The 18197-nt window shown below is 43.8% G+C and overlaps 1 protein-coding gene across 4 annotated transcripts in view; it reads left to right on the top strand.

Moving 5' to 3' along the window:
- The window catches only part of arhgap24 (Rho GTPase activating protein 24), a 103968-nt gene that overhangs the window by 75426 nt on the left and 10345 nt on the right, over nt 1-18197 (top strand). For 2 of the 4 annotated variants that reach the window (XM_061215672.1, XM_061215673.1), the window contains one exon: nt 12371-12493. In XM_061215672.1, the coding sequence (XP_061071656.1) occupies nt 12371-12493 (123 nt within the window). Of the gene's footprint in view, nt 1-7099; nt 7359-7398; nt 7457-12370; nt 12494-18197 lie in introns of those variants that run through there. The other 2 variants (XM_061215674.1, XM_061215675.1) reach the window with 2 other exon arrangements.

Here is an 18197-nt window from a genome sequence, read left to right as displayed (position 1 = left end):
TTTAAGTTAACGTGTGAATGATACAAAACTGCACATATACATAACATAAATAAATTGGCTATGTGATGTTTCAAATATTTAAGAGACCGAACGGGACATTTTCTTAAGCTCTGATGGTCCTTAAATTTAACAAACAGAGAAATGAAAACACGGCCATGGAGAATTGCTGACCCAGACTTCCTCTCTGTTGAAAGTCACTCCATCAGTGTGGCTGTCACTGAGCCACTCAAGCCACAGTAACTGTATAACAATGTCCCCACATCCATAGGCAAAACCTTTTAGTCAGCAGTGCCATCCAGCGTCTTTGCCTCAGTTCATTAGTTAAGCCACACTCTTTTTCTTCCTCTCTGTAGTAATGCTGTAGCCAAAAAACATGGCCACAGTGAACATGTTTTCACTTGCCTGCCCCTTTTGGTTAATATTGGAAAGAACCTAGACATGTGCAATCAAATGATGAAAAGAGGATAGGGAGACCGGACTTGTGCTCTGACCTCGACTCAGCAGTGACACAATATAGCATATTAATGCTTCAGTTGCAGGACTGATACCCTTGTAATTTGAGTGTTTAACAGTGCGTTTATTACGTGCCCCGGTTACACAGCGTGGCCCCAGTTCGGTCAGATCTCTCCCCACTTCAAAGTCAGCTGGAGGCTGTGTGATCTTTTCATTGTTGGCGGTGTGGAATTAGGCACGGGTGGGTGTCACCCTTCCTCCCCTCTCTCAGCCCCCGCTCAGTCTCTCCGGGTCCTGGCTGCACGAGCAGAAGCTCCAGGCCCATTGTCTCCCGGCGCTCCTGGCTAACGGAGAGCCGTAGTCAGCTCTGAGGGAGCTCCCTGCCGGGACCGGGACTGGAGACGGAATATGGAGGTAGTGCCGCAGTTTCCCCATGACCTGTCAGCCTATGGATTAGTGGACTTGCAGCCCTCGTGTAAAGGTAAAAGCAATGTTCTTCACACCCTGTGTGTTACTCCATTCTGGCCTGTACAGTGCCATCAGGTGCTGCCACTGGAAATACTGTAAACTTAAGAGATGGAGTGACAGTTTGAGTCACTTTTAGTTTAGTGGGTGACTTGAATATGATCTTGAACTAGTATTAGCTGAATACTATCCATCTATGCGTACTATCGCAGGACATTCTAACACTAATTTGCTAATCATTGGTCAGGAAGTGTAAGTGTTTGAATTGGTCTCCGTCCCATGATATATATCTTAAAATCATTTTATTTATAGTGGTTTGCAATGTATTATAACAATGGATCAAGTAGAACAAACTGAGCGAGTGTGTGAAGGACTTAAACAAAAACAAAATTGTAAGTTTAAATGCCATTTATTGTTTTTTTTTTTTTTAACAATTTGCATTGCTTTGTAAAGCTTCTCAGGATGAATTTCGTCACAGTAATCCTCTAGAAATTGTTCGCCAGTACGTGGTGCTGGTATTTATGAGGGCCAAGTTCTGAGAAATTCTCAGACTGTTAGACACAATATTCAACCCTAGCTTGTCCCTGCATGCACAGAAGACTGGGCATGCAGGATACACTTACACTTTGACATAATTGCTAGTTCCCCAAATCATTTACTCCTCAGATGTAGAATGTGTGGCAGTGTTCTTTCCCCCCCCCCCTGCGTACCTTCGGGTAAGATTCTGAACGTTTTCTGATAAATGTAAAGGGCGTCTGTAAATGTAAGTAAAGGGGAATTTGATGTTAATGTTAATGGTTTCGTGAATAGCGCATGACTTCCTGCATCATTTGTGTGTGTGTGTGTGTGTGAGCTAAGCCATATCCCTTCGGCATATATAAAAGCTGCGGGGAAATAGGATGTGTCTTTTGTTCGTTTATAACAACAATGCAAAGCAACCTATGAATTGTCCTTTTTCCTGCCCGTAATACTTACTTCCTCTGAGTAATTGCTAAACATTTGAAACTTAGCAAAATATTTTGAGATACATTTCAGGCTGCCGTGGTGTCCCTAAACGGTTTATTGGTTTGGGAGATGAATTATGTGTATGTGTTCCCACTACTCACACAAACAGTTACCTGCTATCTACAAGCATCTTTTATCGTTCTCAGATGTTTTAACTATTGTTCTGTCAGATAATAGATAACCCTGACAGGTCAAAACTCACAGCGGCGTAGGAAAAGGTGTGCAGGAAACCTTGGATTGACCTGTGGGTGTAAATCATAAACTGCTGGCAGAGACTGGTGATGGAGAATATTTTTTTTAAAATAATTTCTGAAGCATAAAACTGGATTAGGGTCCATCATTGTCCATGTTTCTCTTTCAGTTGAAGCTACATTGACCATGCAGGGCTTTAGTGCCTGATCTCTGATGTGATCAATTGATTGTTATTGCTGGCCCTACACCTCATAACCCATGAGTCATGGCAGTCCACACGTCTGACATTTGATGTCTAGGATCACTGTAATAGTATGTCATTGGCCCCGGTTAAGCCATTGGGAGAGACTGGTCTGAACCTGGTGAGCAGGCCACCTATCAAACCTGACACTTCAGAAGTAGAGTACCGTGCAGAAGTCTTAGGCACCTGTATAACATTCTGTACAGATAAGATTCTTTCAAAAATAATTCAATGAAAGGTCCTAAATAAACGTACTATACATTTTACATGACATTTTAGTAATTCGGCGGAATAGTTAAAAACTGAATCAAATCAATATTTTTTGTTAAAACTGCATCATTTCTCTGAGATAGCCAACGCTGTCCTACAGTTCTATAAGACAATCAGCAGCGAGGCTGTTCCAAGCATGTTGGTGAACTTGCCACAGTTCTTCTGCAGACTTTGGGCAGCTCCTTGGTCAGATAGCCTTGATCAAGTTTTTATGTAAAACGTAGTCAATTGCTTACAGTAATATGTTACTTTTTTTACATTAAATACAAAAATGTCTCCTAACACACACAAAAAATAAACATATATATAATAAAGTCTAGGGTGCCTAAGACTTCTGCATAGTACTGTACATGGCTGACCTAAGGAAGGAGAGCTCTTCAGACTTACACAGGTCCACACAAAGTGCAAAGCACAGCATTCCTGCTTAAATGTTTCCCTGTTCCCTTTTAAGTGATGGAGTTACCGTGCCAATTTACACAGTGTATTGAGTAGATGTTGAGGATATTGTCTTTTGGAGATATAAATGTGAAACCGTATCTTAAAGGGCACTTTTTAGTAAACATTACTGTGTATAGATCACATTAAATATGACAGACTAATAACTCTATTGCTCATAGAATGTGCTTCCGATCACGTCATAATTCCAGAAAATTGCTTGCATACGTTTTACTGGCCTGTGGCCCTTCGAGACAAATATAGAAAGCAGTTACTGTATTATGAGCGTTCTGTGGTGTCAATAACAGTAAAATCAGATGCGATTTCTGGGCTTATGACCAGGGGCTTGAGGAGCAGGCTGATGAGAAGGCGTAGGTGAGTCTCCTTCTTTTGGCCTGCACCTGGTCGAACCAGTGGGACGCACACACAGTCTCGGGGAAAAATGGGCCAAAAAGGAACCCTGTGATTCCATAGAAGAACCCGATCTAATTAATGGCTCCTTTGTTGGGCAAAACGGTTCATTGTCTGTGAGCTTTCACACTCCACACCTATGATAGATGGTTCCATAGAGAACTAAGAAGGGTTCCTCTATGGAGACGGGCCAAAGGGCACTTTTTTTCCCGAGAGTGTATACTACGCTTTTCTCAAGACAGGCGGGGGAATTACGCTCCCCTCGGAGATAAGTATCTGGCACTGTAATTTGCCGAGCCACGGCTGTCAGTGTGGGACCGCATGACATCCGCTGTAAGGCTAGAGCACCCTGTCCGTGTGCGGGAGTGAGACTGAACGCCATCACTGGATGCTACCTCGGGTTCTGGGGATTTCCGTGGAGACCAGACCCCCAATCTGCATTTAGCTGCCGAAAAGGTTAGAGCTGTATTTAACAACTCACTGTGGGTGCAGCTTACGGTGTGAATCAGATGTGTTGAGTGTCTTGTGAAATGCGTCAGGGAGTATAGATGAGCTATTTCGAAAGTATTTTACACGCAGTAAAAATTGTATATGTTCGCATGGTTAACGTCAATATTTGCGAATAAATTAATCACAGTTGCCACCCTGGTTGCTTGCTACTTCACTGGGCATGTACTCATGAGCCAGTTGGTTGCTTTGGCTGTTGCTGGACGTAGTCTCAGCCATCTGCGCTGGTAATGCATTGGTCTTCCACCCTCTGTATTATTAATGTGGTTCATACTGCTTGAGGCTGCTTGAGGGCGCTCCATCAATTCTACGAAGCTGTCTCCGTCAGACCTGAAGACCATTCATCATCAGAAAGGAATTGTATTTCCTGCTTGTGAATGTTTATGTAAATACACCGTAGAGGTTTTATTTTTAATATCTATTATGCATGATTAAACGCGTGGGCTTAATAATCTCCCGTGTAAACAGCTTCCGTCTGGATGATAGATCAGCAGCAAATGCTATTCTCTTTTTTGGCAAGGTGATAAAGATCAATGTTCACCTTTTAGGTTCAAAAAGTAACAAACATGAACAGTTGCATAATTCTGGCATACTCTGGCAGCTCTGCCCTGAAATACTGTTAGTTATCAGATTTGGGTAATATATGCACAAATACATATATCTATGACAGACCTGGCGTAGACACGTGTCTGACATGGTGTACAACGGTAATGGGAGCTATTGTACATAATGTATTATCCATATACAGTGTATTTAATACATTAAAATGTGATTTAATGTATTTTTAAATCACAGCATTGACAAGTCAATGATCCACTTAGTTTAATGATGGCTTTTCACCAGCTTTTAAGCTTTCTGCGCAGTAAGTTTGGGACACATTCCAACAGAAGCTCATCCATTCACAGAGCTCTCTGAATTTAGCACATATAACTCTGGCTTTTTTGTTAGGTTAGGTACCACCATGCTTTCAGCTCAGTAACAACTGGATTCTCATGTACACATACATATGCTTCCAAAACACCTGTTGATAATAATGTCAGAAAAGGCATCGACTCAATTGTACAATTCACATAAGTGGTTTAGTGCAATTAAGTAATTCTACAGGGGGGAGTACAACTTTAGAAAGAAAATAAAACTTAGTCAGCAACAAATAGCTCGAAGCAAAGCTCGGCTTCCGATTATTTAAAAAGACTAGAAAGAGCCACGAAGTCATTAATCATGAAGACATTGTTATTAACGGTTTGACCAGGAGAGATGCCCACACACTTTCACATTCAGGGTGAAATATCGCTCAGCGCACCCAGGCAGAACGTGAAACAGAGTGTGTCGCACCCCCAGAGCGCATACTTTACGTACTGAAACCGTTAAACGGCAGAGCACAAACAATGTCAAATTGAATGTAAAGGCTTCTCCAGAAACCATTCCTGTCTGCCTGTCGCTGAGTATTTGGAAATAGCAGTAATTCAGCGCTCGGTGAATCTCCTGACTGCAGACTAATCGGTGCTCAGATGGAAAAGCCCGGGGCGGCTGTCTCTGTGCCTGTTCGTCCTGAGAAGAGCCTTCCTCCCGACCGTTCACTCTGCTAGCCCAGAACCGCTGCGTATTTGACTTCAAAAGAAGATGTCAGTAGCATTTTCTTATCCAAAGGGCAAAATCTGTCTGGACAGTACTTAAATTACAGTACCTGTCTCAAAGGGAGCAACTAATTAAGGTCTAGCAGTGGTCCTCCTCTGAAGCATCTGTATGGGAGATTTCGAACAAATTCAGGAGGACCTTGTGTGTTCCAATCAATGCAGTCCAAGGCATGTAATTGCTAGGAATAAAACTGAAAAATCTAAAATTATCTTTTGAATTAGCTGGACTGTGTTACAGGAGACAAAGCCCAATTGGTCTAATCACACACTGCGTTGGGTGTGAGTGCAAAGCCAAACATTTTAATGAAGACAATGGACCTGTAACCGGACTATATTTGCATGACAACCAGTCTATGCAATGCAGATGTGAACACTCAGGCTATTCTCGCATGGAAGACTTGTGAAAGCTCCTACATTTTTAACGCAGTGCAAATAGGGTGACTTGGTTTGCAATGTCGATTGATTTGTATCAGGGTTAACTAGAAACCATTACTAAGTCTGAAAGCAGTGTGATGAACTGAAGTTTCTAACTGCGGAAACTGTCTCCAATTTGCCATTCAGAATGTAATGAGGTGTGGGCCTGTGAGTCATCTAATTCCAACGGCCTGCCTGAGAGCACCACGTTCGCGCACAGACATCTGCAAACCGCGGATATAATATTTAAAAACGGCAACTCGGGAGGAGGACGGAGACGGCCGTATCCGACCCGTTCCATTGTTCGCCGCTGCAACGGGTTGACAGGAACTGCCAGAGGAGTCGGTCATGGAGGACATCCTGGGGAGAGCGAGCTCGTAGGGCCACGCGTGGACAGGGCAGCAGCTGTGGCTGAAGGGAGCTAGGGCAGCCCAACACTGCAGTGATTCATTGAGGGGTCACTGCGTGAGTAATCCGGGTCAGGATCAGCTGCCCCGCGACAATAGATCACTTCAAGACCAGGGATACCGCAGCCAGTCTGACGCCATTATGCTTTCTAAACCGGACCTCTCCCCTCAGTTTTCGGTAATCCTGTGATATGTAGATAAGATATTACATAGTTAGAGGACATATTATATATCGCTGATCTTTGAATTGCTGAAAATGACCAGAACGAGAGAAACCCAAACTGAATAGTAATTACCAGTATACATTTAGTGATGAATATCCTCATTGGGAATATCGGGCTGAAGCTGGCAGTTTTGTTACCTGTCTATGTTGACGCCAATGCATTTCAGAATTGTGACACCTGGGGAAATCATATTTGATTGGTTACATGATACAGCCTCTCAGTTTGTCCAGAATCAGATGCTTGAATAAACTGCCTTTTGACATCTGAAATATTTAAGGTTTTGGGAAGCTCTTTGGCTCTTGACACCCGGTTCAAGAATGATATCTGATCTCCCTCAATGCAGTCCAGTGATCTCAGTTGCTCCCATCTTAATGTGGACGACCGGACGCTAGCTGTTGATGGAAAATACCTCTACAGTCAAACTTCGTAAGGAATGGGAGACAGTCGATGTCTGCTTGCACTTCGCGGTGTGACAGTTTCCAAATTCTCTCTTTTGCTGCTCTCAAATGCTCGACGCGACAGGGGAGGGGCCGGAGCGTTTAATCCCATTGTCTAGCAGCCGGTTCGAAAGCCCGATTGAGCCAAGTAAAAGCGTTTAGTGTGGATGTATCGAACTGAGTGCGAGCCCTTGGTGGATGATTTCTTGTGATTTTTCGGTTTACCTCATGTGACTGCGTCTGGACTGCCCGCAGAAACTTCAGTAGGTACAGCGCGCTCGTTTCCTTTCGTTTTGATTTCTGTCTATTGTGGGCTCACGGAAGCTGTTGCCTATACACGGACTGGTTCAAATTGGGAAAGGTATTCTAATCCAGGTGTTACGATTATGTTGCACGAATGTTGTATTTTATATGATGCTACAGAGCCGCGTAGTCAGATAAATATTTTTTTGGTAAAGGTATTAACATTGTTAGGCGACTGTATCCGTCTTATAGTGCTGTGCATTTTGTTTGGTTTATTTAATGAACATGTATCGCTGAAGAGCGTTTTAAGAAAAAAGACAGCGCAAATATAGGATTAGAAAGATATGTTAATGCAGTTAAAATGCGATGCTTGGTTGCATGCAACTTGTTTTCCATGTATTTTCCCTTGTAAATGCGTTGATTAAGAATGCATCTCTATGTCAGGTAAATACAGTAGTCTGGTTTGCTGAATGGCAATTCAGAGGAATTACTTATATTTCTTCATATTTACATAAACAATGAGCTGTAGTTTTCAATTTATTTTGCATGTTAAAGCAGACATGTAAAAAGCGGACAAATTAATTGACTGTTGTCATGAAACAAAATAATTGCTTCAGTTAATCTGTTTCAAGAGCATTGCAACATTGTGAGGTATATCATATGCTCATGAATAGGTGCTGTGTGCAGCACATTTCGTAAGATGTAACATATTTATTTTAGTACAGTGACACTTGTGGGTGAGGCTGTGAGGTGAGAGACTCATTGTACTCTAGTAGCATCCTATACCATGCAAATGTTTCTTGAACGATCTTTTAAAGATTATGTTTGTGTTTCTATAGGTACCACTTTGTGTTTTGTGATGTCAGAGGTCAGAGGCATTATGGGAAGGTTAGGCTGTGTCTTCACCAGTGAGGTGAACAAGGGGCTGAGATATATGTTTATCTCAAAATAACCTAACAATGGTGGCGTGACGTAATAGAGAAAGCCATGCTGTACACAGGAAAATGTTGCCGATTTTGTTTGCAACGTTTCATAAACGACATCATTTAATGTATGCAGATGAAAACAGCGCATGGAAGTGACTCAGTATCCACCGTGGCTTCAAGTATGTTGAAAGCAAGCAAATACCAATCTACGGATGAGATTCTTCAAATGCTCCAATAAGAATGGCGCTCATTAGCTTCTCCGGCCTCTAAATTGGCAAAATTATCAATCATGGCATTCCGCGAAGACTGGAATTTATGCGCTGTCTTTGAAGGGTAGTCAATGGGCCCCTGGAAGCACTGGCCAATCATTGTGTTATCAAAGAGGCTCAGTACTTCTGGAGAAGATGGATGCGCTTGTGAGGCCAGGGTGGCTGGCCTGCTGAGCTGAAGGACAGAGGGACACAGTGAAGGAATATATCCGCTTAGTCCACGGGCAGGTAAAGGTAGAGAGACCGCCGCCACGGTCATTATGCGGATTTAGAGTGAAATCCCTTACTCTTGTAAAGCGGACTCAGCCCAGGGGTGGTCAGAGGGAAAAGTGTTACATCAGCTGTCGACGCTGCATTTGAAGCCAGGACCATGACATAATTTTGACTGCTTAGCTCAAATAGCGACTTTGAATCGTTTAAAAACAAAATATGCGTTGCACTGCTCTGCCGGCATGTCGGGTACGCTGCAAAACTACGGGTTATTAGAAATGCGAGAGTTCTTATTAGGAAGAAAGAACGACTAAAACATTACTTGTCTGTGGTTCTGGGAACACGTCTTTTTTCATGGCATAGTTGTCCAGGTGTGCGAATGGTGTCCCTCATTCGTTAGGCTGTGACATATCCTGTTGTTGCGTGTACACAATGCCCGGGGGTACGAATAGCATTGTTGCGTTAAACAGGAAAACAAATTGTCCCGTTGAGTAAGCAGTGGTTGGATCGGCGATACCAGTGTTTGTTATGGGCCAGAGAGGTGAGAGACTGATCGGAGGACCGTGCAGTCAAAATACCGTCTAGACTTGTGAGCCAGCTCAATGGTCCTCCTGTGTATCAAAGACCCCATGGCTAATAACCCGCCCCCCCCCCCCCCTTGCCTACTCAAACCCTGTCAGACAGGCAAGCTAATGAAAGAGGCTATAATGAGCATCTGTTGACAGCAGTTCTCAAATTTACCGCGTTTAAGTTACATTCCTTATAACAGGACAAAGTATGGCATTAAAATCAAAACCCTCGCAGCCATTTGGATTGAAGGAGCTCATATTTAACTGGAGGATTTGGCCTCAGTTCACCTGAGAAGGTTCACCGAACAACATTTTTCTCATGAACTCAATTTTATTCTTCAAGCCATTTCTATAACCAGGAATGTGAACCCATTTAAGAGGACACGTAAGCCGCGCCCAGTGTTTTATGTAAGTACCGGTGTTTTAATGTACACTGTAAAATATACCTCATAAGTTATGAAAGTTTTAGGATGAGGGCTCAGTGGATGAAGTGAAGCTGAATTGCTGTTGTATGACTTGCTCTTGGTATAGGGAGCTCTTTACGGGACACACAAACCCTCTCTCCAAACAAAGTGTTGTCTAAAAGCTCTTATAACACCAATGGACATTTAATTAGACATTTAAATCAGACGTTGGTGTCTAACTATGATAATTTTAAACAGACTGGGGATGTGGTGCTAAGTCAATTTAGTTTTGATAAAATGCACTAGATAAGATTGTTTTTGTGTTGCATACGCATGCATTATTCATTTGCAAGCACTTGAACAACACATCAGCACTGATTGGAATTTGTTTTTAATTCCTTTATTGCACTACTACATCAAGAATACAATGCTTTTACTAAATTTATTTCTGTAGTTCCTGCCCACTGTTCCCAAACGTAACTGCATAATGAAAACAGTAGTGCTTAGCTAAGTAAGCTATCAGATTTGATTTACCACTGAACATTTTACAATGGCCTGAATGACCTGTTCTCATCGTTGTGTATTCTTATGTTCTCATAATTGTGCAGCAATAAGAAATAGAATCAGAAGAAAGTTTAACTATGTGCTATATATCATACCAGAGATTAGGATCACAAATGCTTTTTGAGAAATTAGCAATCAAGTTCTTCATCCATCTGAAGTTTCTTTGTGGATAAATTTCTATACTCACATGGAATGTTTTAATACGAAATGACAAGCATCGATACCTCTGAAACGGAATTCAGATATTCCTGATTTCTCAGTGTCCTTCACAGGGTCACTATTGCAAAACTCACTGGACCATAGGTCTTCACTGGTTCACTGCTTCTATTTAGAATAACCTTTGCTTTGAAACGCCGAAGAAATGCATGTTCATGAAAATGTAATGACATGTTTTCTCCCGCGTTCTCACTGGATGGGGCAGGCACATACTGTGCTGCTCATAGGTGCTTTGGAGACCCTCCAGCAGCAGATGGCTGATAAGCAGAAGTTTAAAGCGGAAGAGGTTGTGAGCAGCCCTGATGCCAGGCTCAGGCTGTTGTCTCTCAGACGCATGGGGCTCAATGACAGCACACACGAAAGGGAGCCGGGTATTAGTCTGAGAAAATTAAACCCCGAGAACGTTTTTGATATCAGAGCATGTATTTGCTGGCACCGTAGTGGCTATTGATGTGACATTGACGTAAAAACGTTCCAATTTTCCGAAGGTTCATTTTCAAACACTTGTCCCACTTTTTTTTTCAAAAGGTGGAAGGGGAAATTGCATTGATGCAACTAGGTCGTGCATTCCCCTTTTACCAGAACATTTAAAATTAATTTCAAACTGTATTGTATTTGACAGTTTATCTTTTTTTATTGTAGTCGGTTAATGTTTTTGAAAAATGCAACCCTAGGTAGCTTTCAAAGAATGTATAATCATGATTTATCACGTCTGACTGAAAATCCTAGACAGAAACAATGTTTAAAATATGAATACGTTTTTCAGAAAGCACTCATTTATGGCATTACACACAGGGAATTGAGCACTTAAACATCACTATTCTTTTTGCTTTTAATCATCTCTCAGCAGTGGCACTACTACATAATATTGCCACAGACACACACACACACACACACACACACACGCACTCACACCAGACAAAATCAATGGAAAGACAGAGCTTCTTCCCTGGAGATGTAGCAGAAAGCAGGCATTGCATTTTCCTCTTGAATAATTGAATCTAAGTGCCTTATCATTTTCTTATTAACTGTTACATCTCCATATGCCTCTGGCTGTGGTTTGAGCAGCTAAATTATTCCACAATCTATAATAAACTAATTATTTGCTGAGCAGGTGCCATTATCCGAAACAGACCGACAGCCTCCTGTGCAGATATGACCATACTGAAGCGATTCATGTCACATACTAAATCATTATTACATTACATTACATTATTGGCATTTGGCAGACGCTCTTACCCAGAGCAACGTACAGTTGATTAGACTAAGCAGGGGGCAATCCTTCCCTGGAGCTATGCAGGGTTAAGGGCCTTGCCCAGCGTCTGGGCAGATTTTTAATTTATTTTGGCTACCCCAGGATTAGAACCACCAACCTTGCGTGGCCCAGTCATTTACCTTAACCACTATGCTACAGGCCGCCCTTGTGTCCTTCTGTTCTCAAATCGAAGTGCTATAGTGATAGCCGCCTGTTGCCCCACTATTTCTCACAGCTGATTTAGCCCATGTTTTTCTCTTCCATTTCCAGCAGTCTTACTGGGAATATCCAGCCAGTCTTAGTACTTCATCCCGTCTCAAGCTTTTGGCACCTAAATCCTTAATTTTAGGCAATTTATATTAAGCGGTAATCCTGGGATGCACCCAACTCGGAGAGAGAATCCATTCCCATCTGTGTTCAGTGCCCTCTGAAGCTCCTTGGCTGCCGTTTTGAGCTGAAGCTGTGGACAAGCACATCAAAGTTGAAGTTTTGAGTTTTGTCAAGTTTTGTTTCCTGTCTGGTGTAGAATACGCCCGGCTTGGGTGCGCGCATGTTAATGGGTAATTGAAGTGTGTGTGTGTGTGTGTGCAAGGTGAGTGACGGACTGATGTTTTCACAGGGGGAGACCGAGAACGAATGACAGCCAATCATGAGACATACCTTCTTATGGCCAGCACCCAGAATGACATGGAGGATTGGGTGAAGACCATTCGGAGGGTCATATGGGCACCCTTTGGCGGAGGTTAGTAACCCGAAAATGTTGAAGTTTGATGTATTTTCCAGCACAGGTATACTACAACCTTATGAATAGGTGTCACAATTTGTAGTTGAGGGTCCCTCTCTCAAACATATTCCCAACCTTTTGCAACAGGAAGTCTTTTACAATCAGCCAGGTGGGAATCAGCCTGTATTCTTATACCATTATGTGGTACTCTATTTACTATTAAGTGTTTTTTTGTTATCTTTTGTTTAATTGATCCTCCTAAGTATTAGCAGCACATTCCAACACGACTGCCCAGAGCATCCATCTTGAAACCGTGTAGAATCTGCAGGCGGGAGAACAAGGGGTGTAAACCGTGTTCTGTCAGAATCTCTCCGCCCGAACCGGAGATCAGTTACTGCCTTCAGCCTTTTATTTCATTCACTTTTGATCCCGGTGCATTTGCCGCTCCCCGTTTCCAGCTCCACAACATCGGCGTGTTGACCATTCCACAGATTCTTTGGGTTTATTGATTGCAGTGTCTCTGTGCTGGCTCCTGTGTGCGGAGCCTGCATGGCCCTGATTGGCTGGAGCTTCAGTCGATGAGACACTAATAGATGGCCTAGCCAGGCTGTTTTCAGTGTGGAGAGTTTGATGGGCATTGCATCCGACTGCTCTTCAAAAGGCAGGGCCATTCGTTATATGGATGTGGCTGGGAGTGTTGTAGCTCGGCCCTTTCTGTCTCCCTGCCTGTTTTGTTTTGGTATTTTCATTTTAGGGCGCTAGAGATAGACCCCATAGGATGTTCCATGCACTAGGGATGTGATTAAAATTACAGGCAGCACTTGGTGGGAAGACTGTTGGAGGCTGGCTACTGAGCATTTTCTCTACTTTTTGCAGAAATGTATCCCAACAACACAGAACTATGCCTCTCCCAGAGAATGAATTGTCTTAACCCCAGTAATCTGTACTGGGTGGAAATCGCTGGCAGGCTGGTCCTGGAGGCTGTGTGCTGTAAATTGACATTTGGCTAAGCCATGACTATTGTTGGTTATTACCCTATTCCATTTATGGAATACATTCCATTACAATATGTTTTGATGTACATAGTTTAGTTTTGCCATGACAATGTTTGCAAGCTGATATAGTTCAGGTCCTATGATCACATAAATCTTCTAATTATACATTGTAATATGAGCTTTCATCATTTGTCTTGACCATGGTATGCTATTTAATTGCTAGAAGAAACATGAAGATATTTTGGAAAACAGCATGAAACCAATAAAAGCTTCAGCTGCTGATTCATAAGTGCCATAGTTTCATTGTCTTAAAAAGCATCTAATAAGAAAATATTAGCTTGTTTTTATAGTACATGTGTATAGACGTGAGTGATTTGCAGGGGGCTAAATACAAAAGAAGCTTGTGGGATTAGCCATGAACACCCATCAGCTTTAAGTTTCCTGTTCCACGGGGTTTTCCTGGGTAATCCCTCCAGCTCTTTACGAGGAGCCGGGATACAGGAGGTCCAGCGATACGGTCTGTCCAGCCTTTGTAAATCAGCTTACTCTCCTTGGGCGGCTGAACTGCCCCGAGGTCAAAGGTCACCGAGTCAACGGGGTGCAATGTCAGAAGCAGAAAGGGGCCGGGAAATGATATTTCGCCGTCAGAGCTGACACCCAGTCCCCAAGCACCTGTATTCCACCCTCCACCTGTTCTTTGTGCTTCTGTGACCTCTGTCACCCGGCCCCTTAAAGACGACAGGGTCAACATACCGATTGAATAAGTGAAATGTAATAACGCGATTCACATCCTTTCCCCCGGTTTTCTATTTTACATATATTTTGAGACCGTGATCTTGTCATTCCGAAGAATTGTATTAAAATAACAAAGCGGTGTTTTGGGAGTTGAGCGGCGTGACAGAACTTCGGCTCAGATGGAACACACAGAATAAATCATTCTCCGTACCGCATTAGTTCTGAGCAATAGGGCTAGATGGCAGTTAGGCTCAGCACCCTGTGATACTGTGATGTGTATTTTTCCCCACAGTAATGAATTATGCGGGCGGCATTATTGCCCATGTAAATGTTCTCTCTTACTGTTCCTGTCTTTCCTCTGATATTGTACCCGAGTGCCTGGAAACGGCCATAATGTCTCTCCTCTCGTTCCATCTGTATGCTTATCTTTCCTTTTGTCTGATGCGTTTTAGGGACTGAGAATAACAACTGGAGCATTTTTATTACGTATCAACGAGCAATTTAGCAAATGTAGCATTTAGGCCCAGCAAAATTTTTCAATGCCATCCCTACAGTTCCTCCGATCTTCCTCTGCACTGGCCCATGCGCTGATGCAATAAGGCTGAAGTGGAATTTGCGAAACGAGCGTGACTTTCCCTCTCTTGCGGGGGGGGGGGGGGGGGGGGAGCGCAGGGAGGGAGGGTCTTTGGTTGGTTACGCGGGAGACATTTTAACAGACGCTTCCAATGTGCAGAAAGAGTTATGCCCAACTTGGGACCTGTTACATCAGCTTTCCTCGCTGCGGGGAGCTGGACTTTGGCAGAGGCCCCTGAAAGGAGTGGGCAGGGCAGGGCAGCCCTGGCCTGTGCACCATAGCCCAGGTCCTCCTGTCGAGCAAGGGCCAGCCGCCTCGCTCCTCCCTCCGCCAGCCGCTGGAGGAGGGGAACATACCTCCACTGGAGGAGGAGAACATACCTCTGCTGGAGGGGGAGAACATACCTCCGCTGGAAGGGGAGAACATACCTCCGCTGGAGGGGGAGAACATACCTCCGCTGGAGGGGTAGAACATACCTCCGCTGGAGGAGGGGAACATACCTCCGCTGGAGGGGGAGAACATACCTCCGCTGGAGGAAGAGAACATACCTCCGCTGGAGGGGGAGAACATACCTCCGCTGGAGGAAGAGAACATACCTCCGCTGGAGGGGGAGAACATACCTCCGCTGGAGGAAGAGAACATACCTCCGCTGGAGGAGGGGAACATACCTCCGCTGGAGGAGGAGAACATACCTCCGCTGGAGGAGGAGAACATACCTCCGCTGGAGGGGGGGAACATACCTCCGCTGGAGGGGGGGAACATACCTCCGCTGGAGGAGGGGAACATACCTCCGCTGGAGGAGGGGAACATACCTCCGCTGGAGGGGGGGAACATACCTCCGCTGGAGGGGGGGAACATACCTCCGCTGGAGGAGGGGAACATACCTCCGCTGGAGGAGGGGAACATACCTCCGCTTGAGGAGGGGAACATACCTCCGCTTGAGGAGGGGAACATACCTCCGCTGGAGGGGGAGAGAATACCTCGGGCCGCTGGAGCGAGCAGCACTGCCCACGGTGTGCGGAGAGCTCTCGCCAGCCTGCTGTGCCACAGCCGTTTTCCCCACACGGGTCACGTGTTTTGGCGGCTTGGAGCGACAGAGGGCTCGCTGAGGTGGGAAGGGGCTGTTGGTGTGAGAGGCAGGGAGAGGGTCAGGAGCATGTCTGCTAGGACCTGAGGAAAGTGAGGCATGTCTGCTAGGACCTGAGGAAAGTGAGGCAGTTCGGTTCTGGCCCAGCGGCATTAAAGGACCCTTACTGTCTTCTGTGCAACATAGGTTCCTGTATATAGGTGTTGGCATGGGATAATGATGGATAATCCTTCAGGACACCAGACAAGCTGGGAGAGCTTGAGAGACCAGCTGCACCTGCGCATGCTGAAGGAAGCCATTCATTCTGGAGCAAGCTGGAGCTCTGGACAGATGTAGCCGGAATCTGGAGCAGCTCTGGGAAAAAGGGGATTGGGAGTTTTGCTCAAGGCTAACAAAAACACGAAAGGGAAAAGCACAATCTGGATACAGCTCTTGCTCAAGACTCCAGGTGAACAGTACTGGCACTTTTATAGGATACAGCTCTGAATTGCCTGGTCTACATTGATGGGAAACCTGGATTGATTTTGTTTTTAGGAAAGTATTGGTTGAGTGTTTCTTATCGTAATTAACTGATTTTTCTTTTTAAGAGATATGCCAGTTGGCTCAGTTCTCATTTGATGAGCTCTGCAGGATGTCCACAGAGGGTAATAATTCATGAGCAACCCCTGCACTGAAAGAGAACGAGGCAGATATTCAGCGCTCAAGAGCTCCACTATAATTGCACGCCACACAGTCTTCGGGTTGAAGAAGGAATTGAAGGGGAATGTGGAACCGACCAAGATGAAAAAATGAAAGAAATGTCAGTAGTTCACAAAGGGAAAATAACAATGAAAATGTCAACAGGGAATCATTGCTCCTGTGTTTGAAAAAGCCTGAAAGGGCCGTTTGCTTTAAAGCTATAACCAGACCTTTCATTTTTTTGTTGGACGCCAATCAATACGAGTGAAAACTTAATGGAAGCCAAATTCTCAGAACAGCCACAGAAGAGCTGGTGGGAGCAGGTGGTGCTGTCTCTGTGCGTGTGTGTGCTATCTGTTCACCGTGCTGGATATTGAGCCTCACTCTCCAATATGCTGGAACACAGGGATGTGAAATTGACCACCTCAGGTGCGCTCGTGTACCACAGTCTCCTTAGTAAAAGCTTCTACCGCAAGATTAGGAGCTGTGTCAGCTTCAGGAAGGGTGAGTTTTATATGCTGCAGTACTGCTGTGTGGATTGGGTATTATTTGGGTAGGCAAAACAAATGGATGTCTCTTTATTTTGTGACTGTACTGTGTATTAAATATTATGATTTATTGATTTTAAAAATAACATGGGTTGCAACCCAAATGGAGGATTGCTTGTATTAGTGTTGAGATGTTTTTTTGGTAGGATGTTTTGTGTCAGTGCAAAAGCGTAATCCATCTGTTATGCAGACTGGCTTTTATGATAATATGGTTCTTAACACCCACAATCAAGTTAATTAATTACATTTATATTCAGTTTTTTATGTTTCCGTTTTTTACCTTGTGAGAGAAAATGGAAGTAATATTTGAAGAGCGTTCTGATTTTTAACAAAAAAGAACTAGCAGCAGATTGTAAACAAACTTTGATTTAACCCAGATTGTTTAAGATTTGGACACACAAATCTGTGTGTGTGTGTGTGTGTGTGTGTGTGTGTGTGTGTGTGTGTGTGTGTGTGTCTGTGCGTGAGTGTGTGTGGACGAGCCTCTTGTCGATTGTGCTGGTTGTATAAGGTTGTTCTGTGTGTGTTTGTGTGTGTGTGTCGACTAGCCTCTTGTTGATTGGCTGTATGAGGTTGTTCTATGTGTGTGTGCGTTTGTGCGTGTGTGTGTGTGTGCGCGCGTGAGTAAGCTTTCAGGAAGCCCAGCTTAATCCACTCTTGTACGCATGCCACATGAGATCTCCTGAATTTGAATCACACTTTTTTTAGCAGAACGACACAAAGGGGCAGACGGGGGAAAACGGGAGGTTTGAGATTTATTCCTTTTCCTTTTTTCCTTTAACACGTTTTTTTTTTAGCTTTTCTGGAATACAGTTCAGCGCAATATATCTTTGTAGGAAGGGAGGAAAGTAGTGTAGCAGTTGGATTAAATCTAAAAAGCAGCTTTTACCCTCACTCACATCTTCTTCTTCACAACATCTCTGTTGAGAGAAGTTTGTTATTTTAGTGTTATTTCTGGATCATTTGTTTAATGACTATTGACTTAATTATGAATTATATTTGATTGTAAAATACAATAAGCAGTAGAGGTTGTTGAACTCATTTTCTTACTGTAGTGCAAAAAGTTTGTAATTTACATTATATTCATCACTCCATACTCCAGTCA

Source organism: Conger conger, chromosome 12 (assembly GCF_963514075.1).
Source record: "Conger conger chromosome 12, fConCon1.1, whole genome shotgun sequence".
Classification (NCBI taxonomy): Eukaryota; Metazoa; Chordata; class Actinopteri; order Anguilliformes; family Congridae; genus Conger; species Conger conger.
This window is presented reverse-complemented; position numbering and strand designations above follow the sequence as displayed.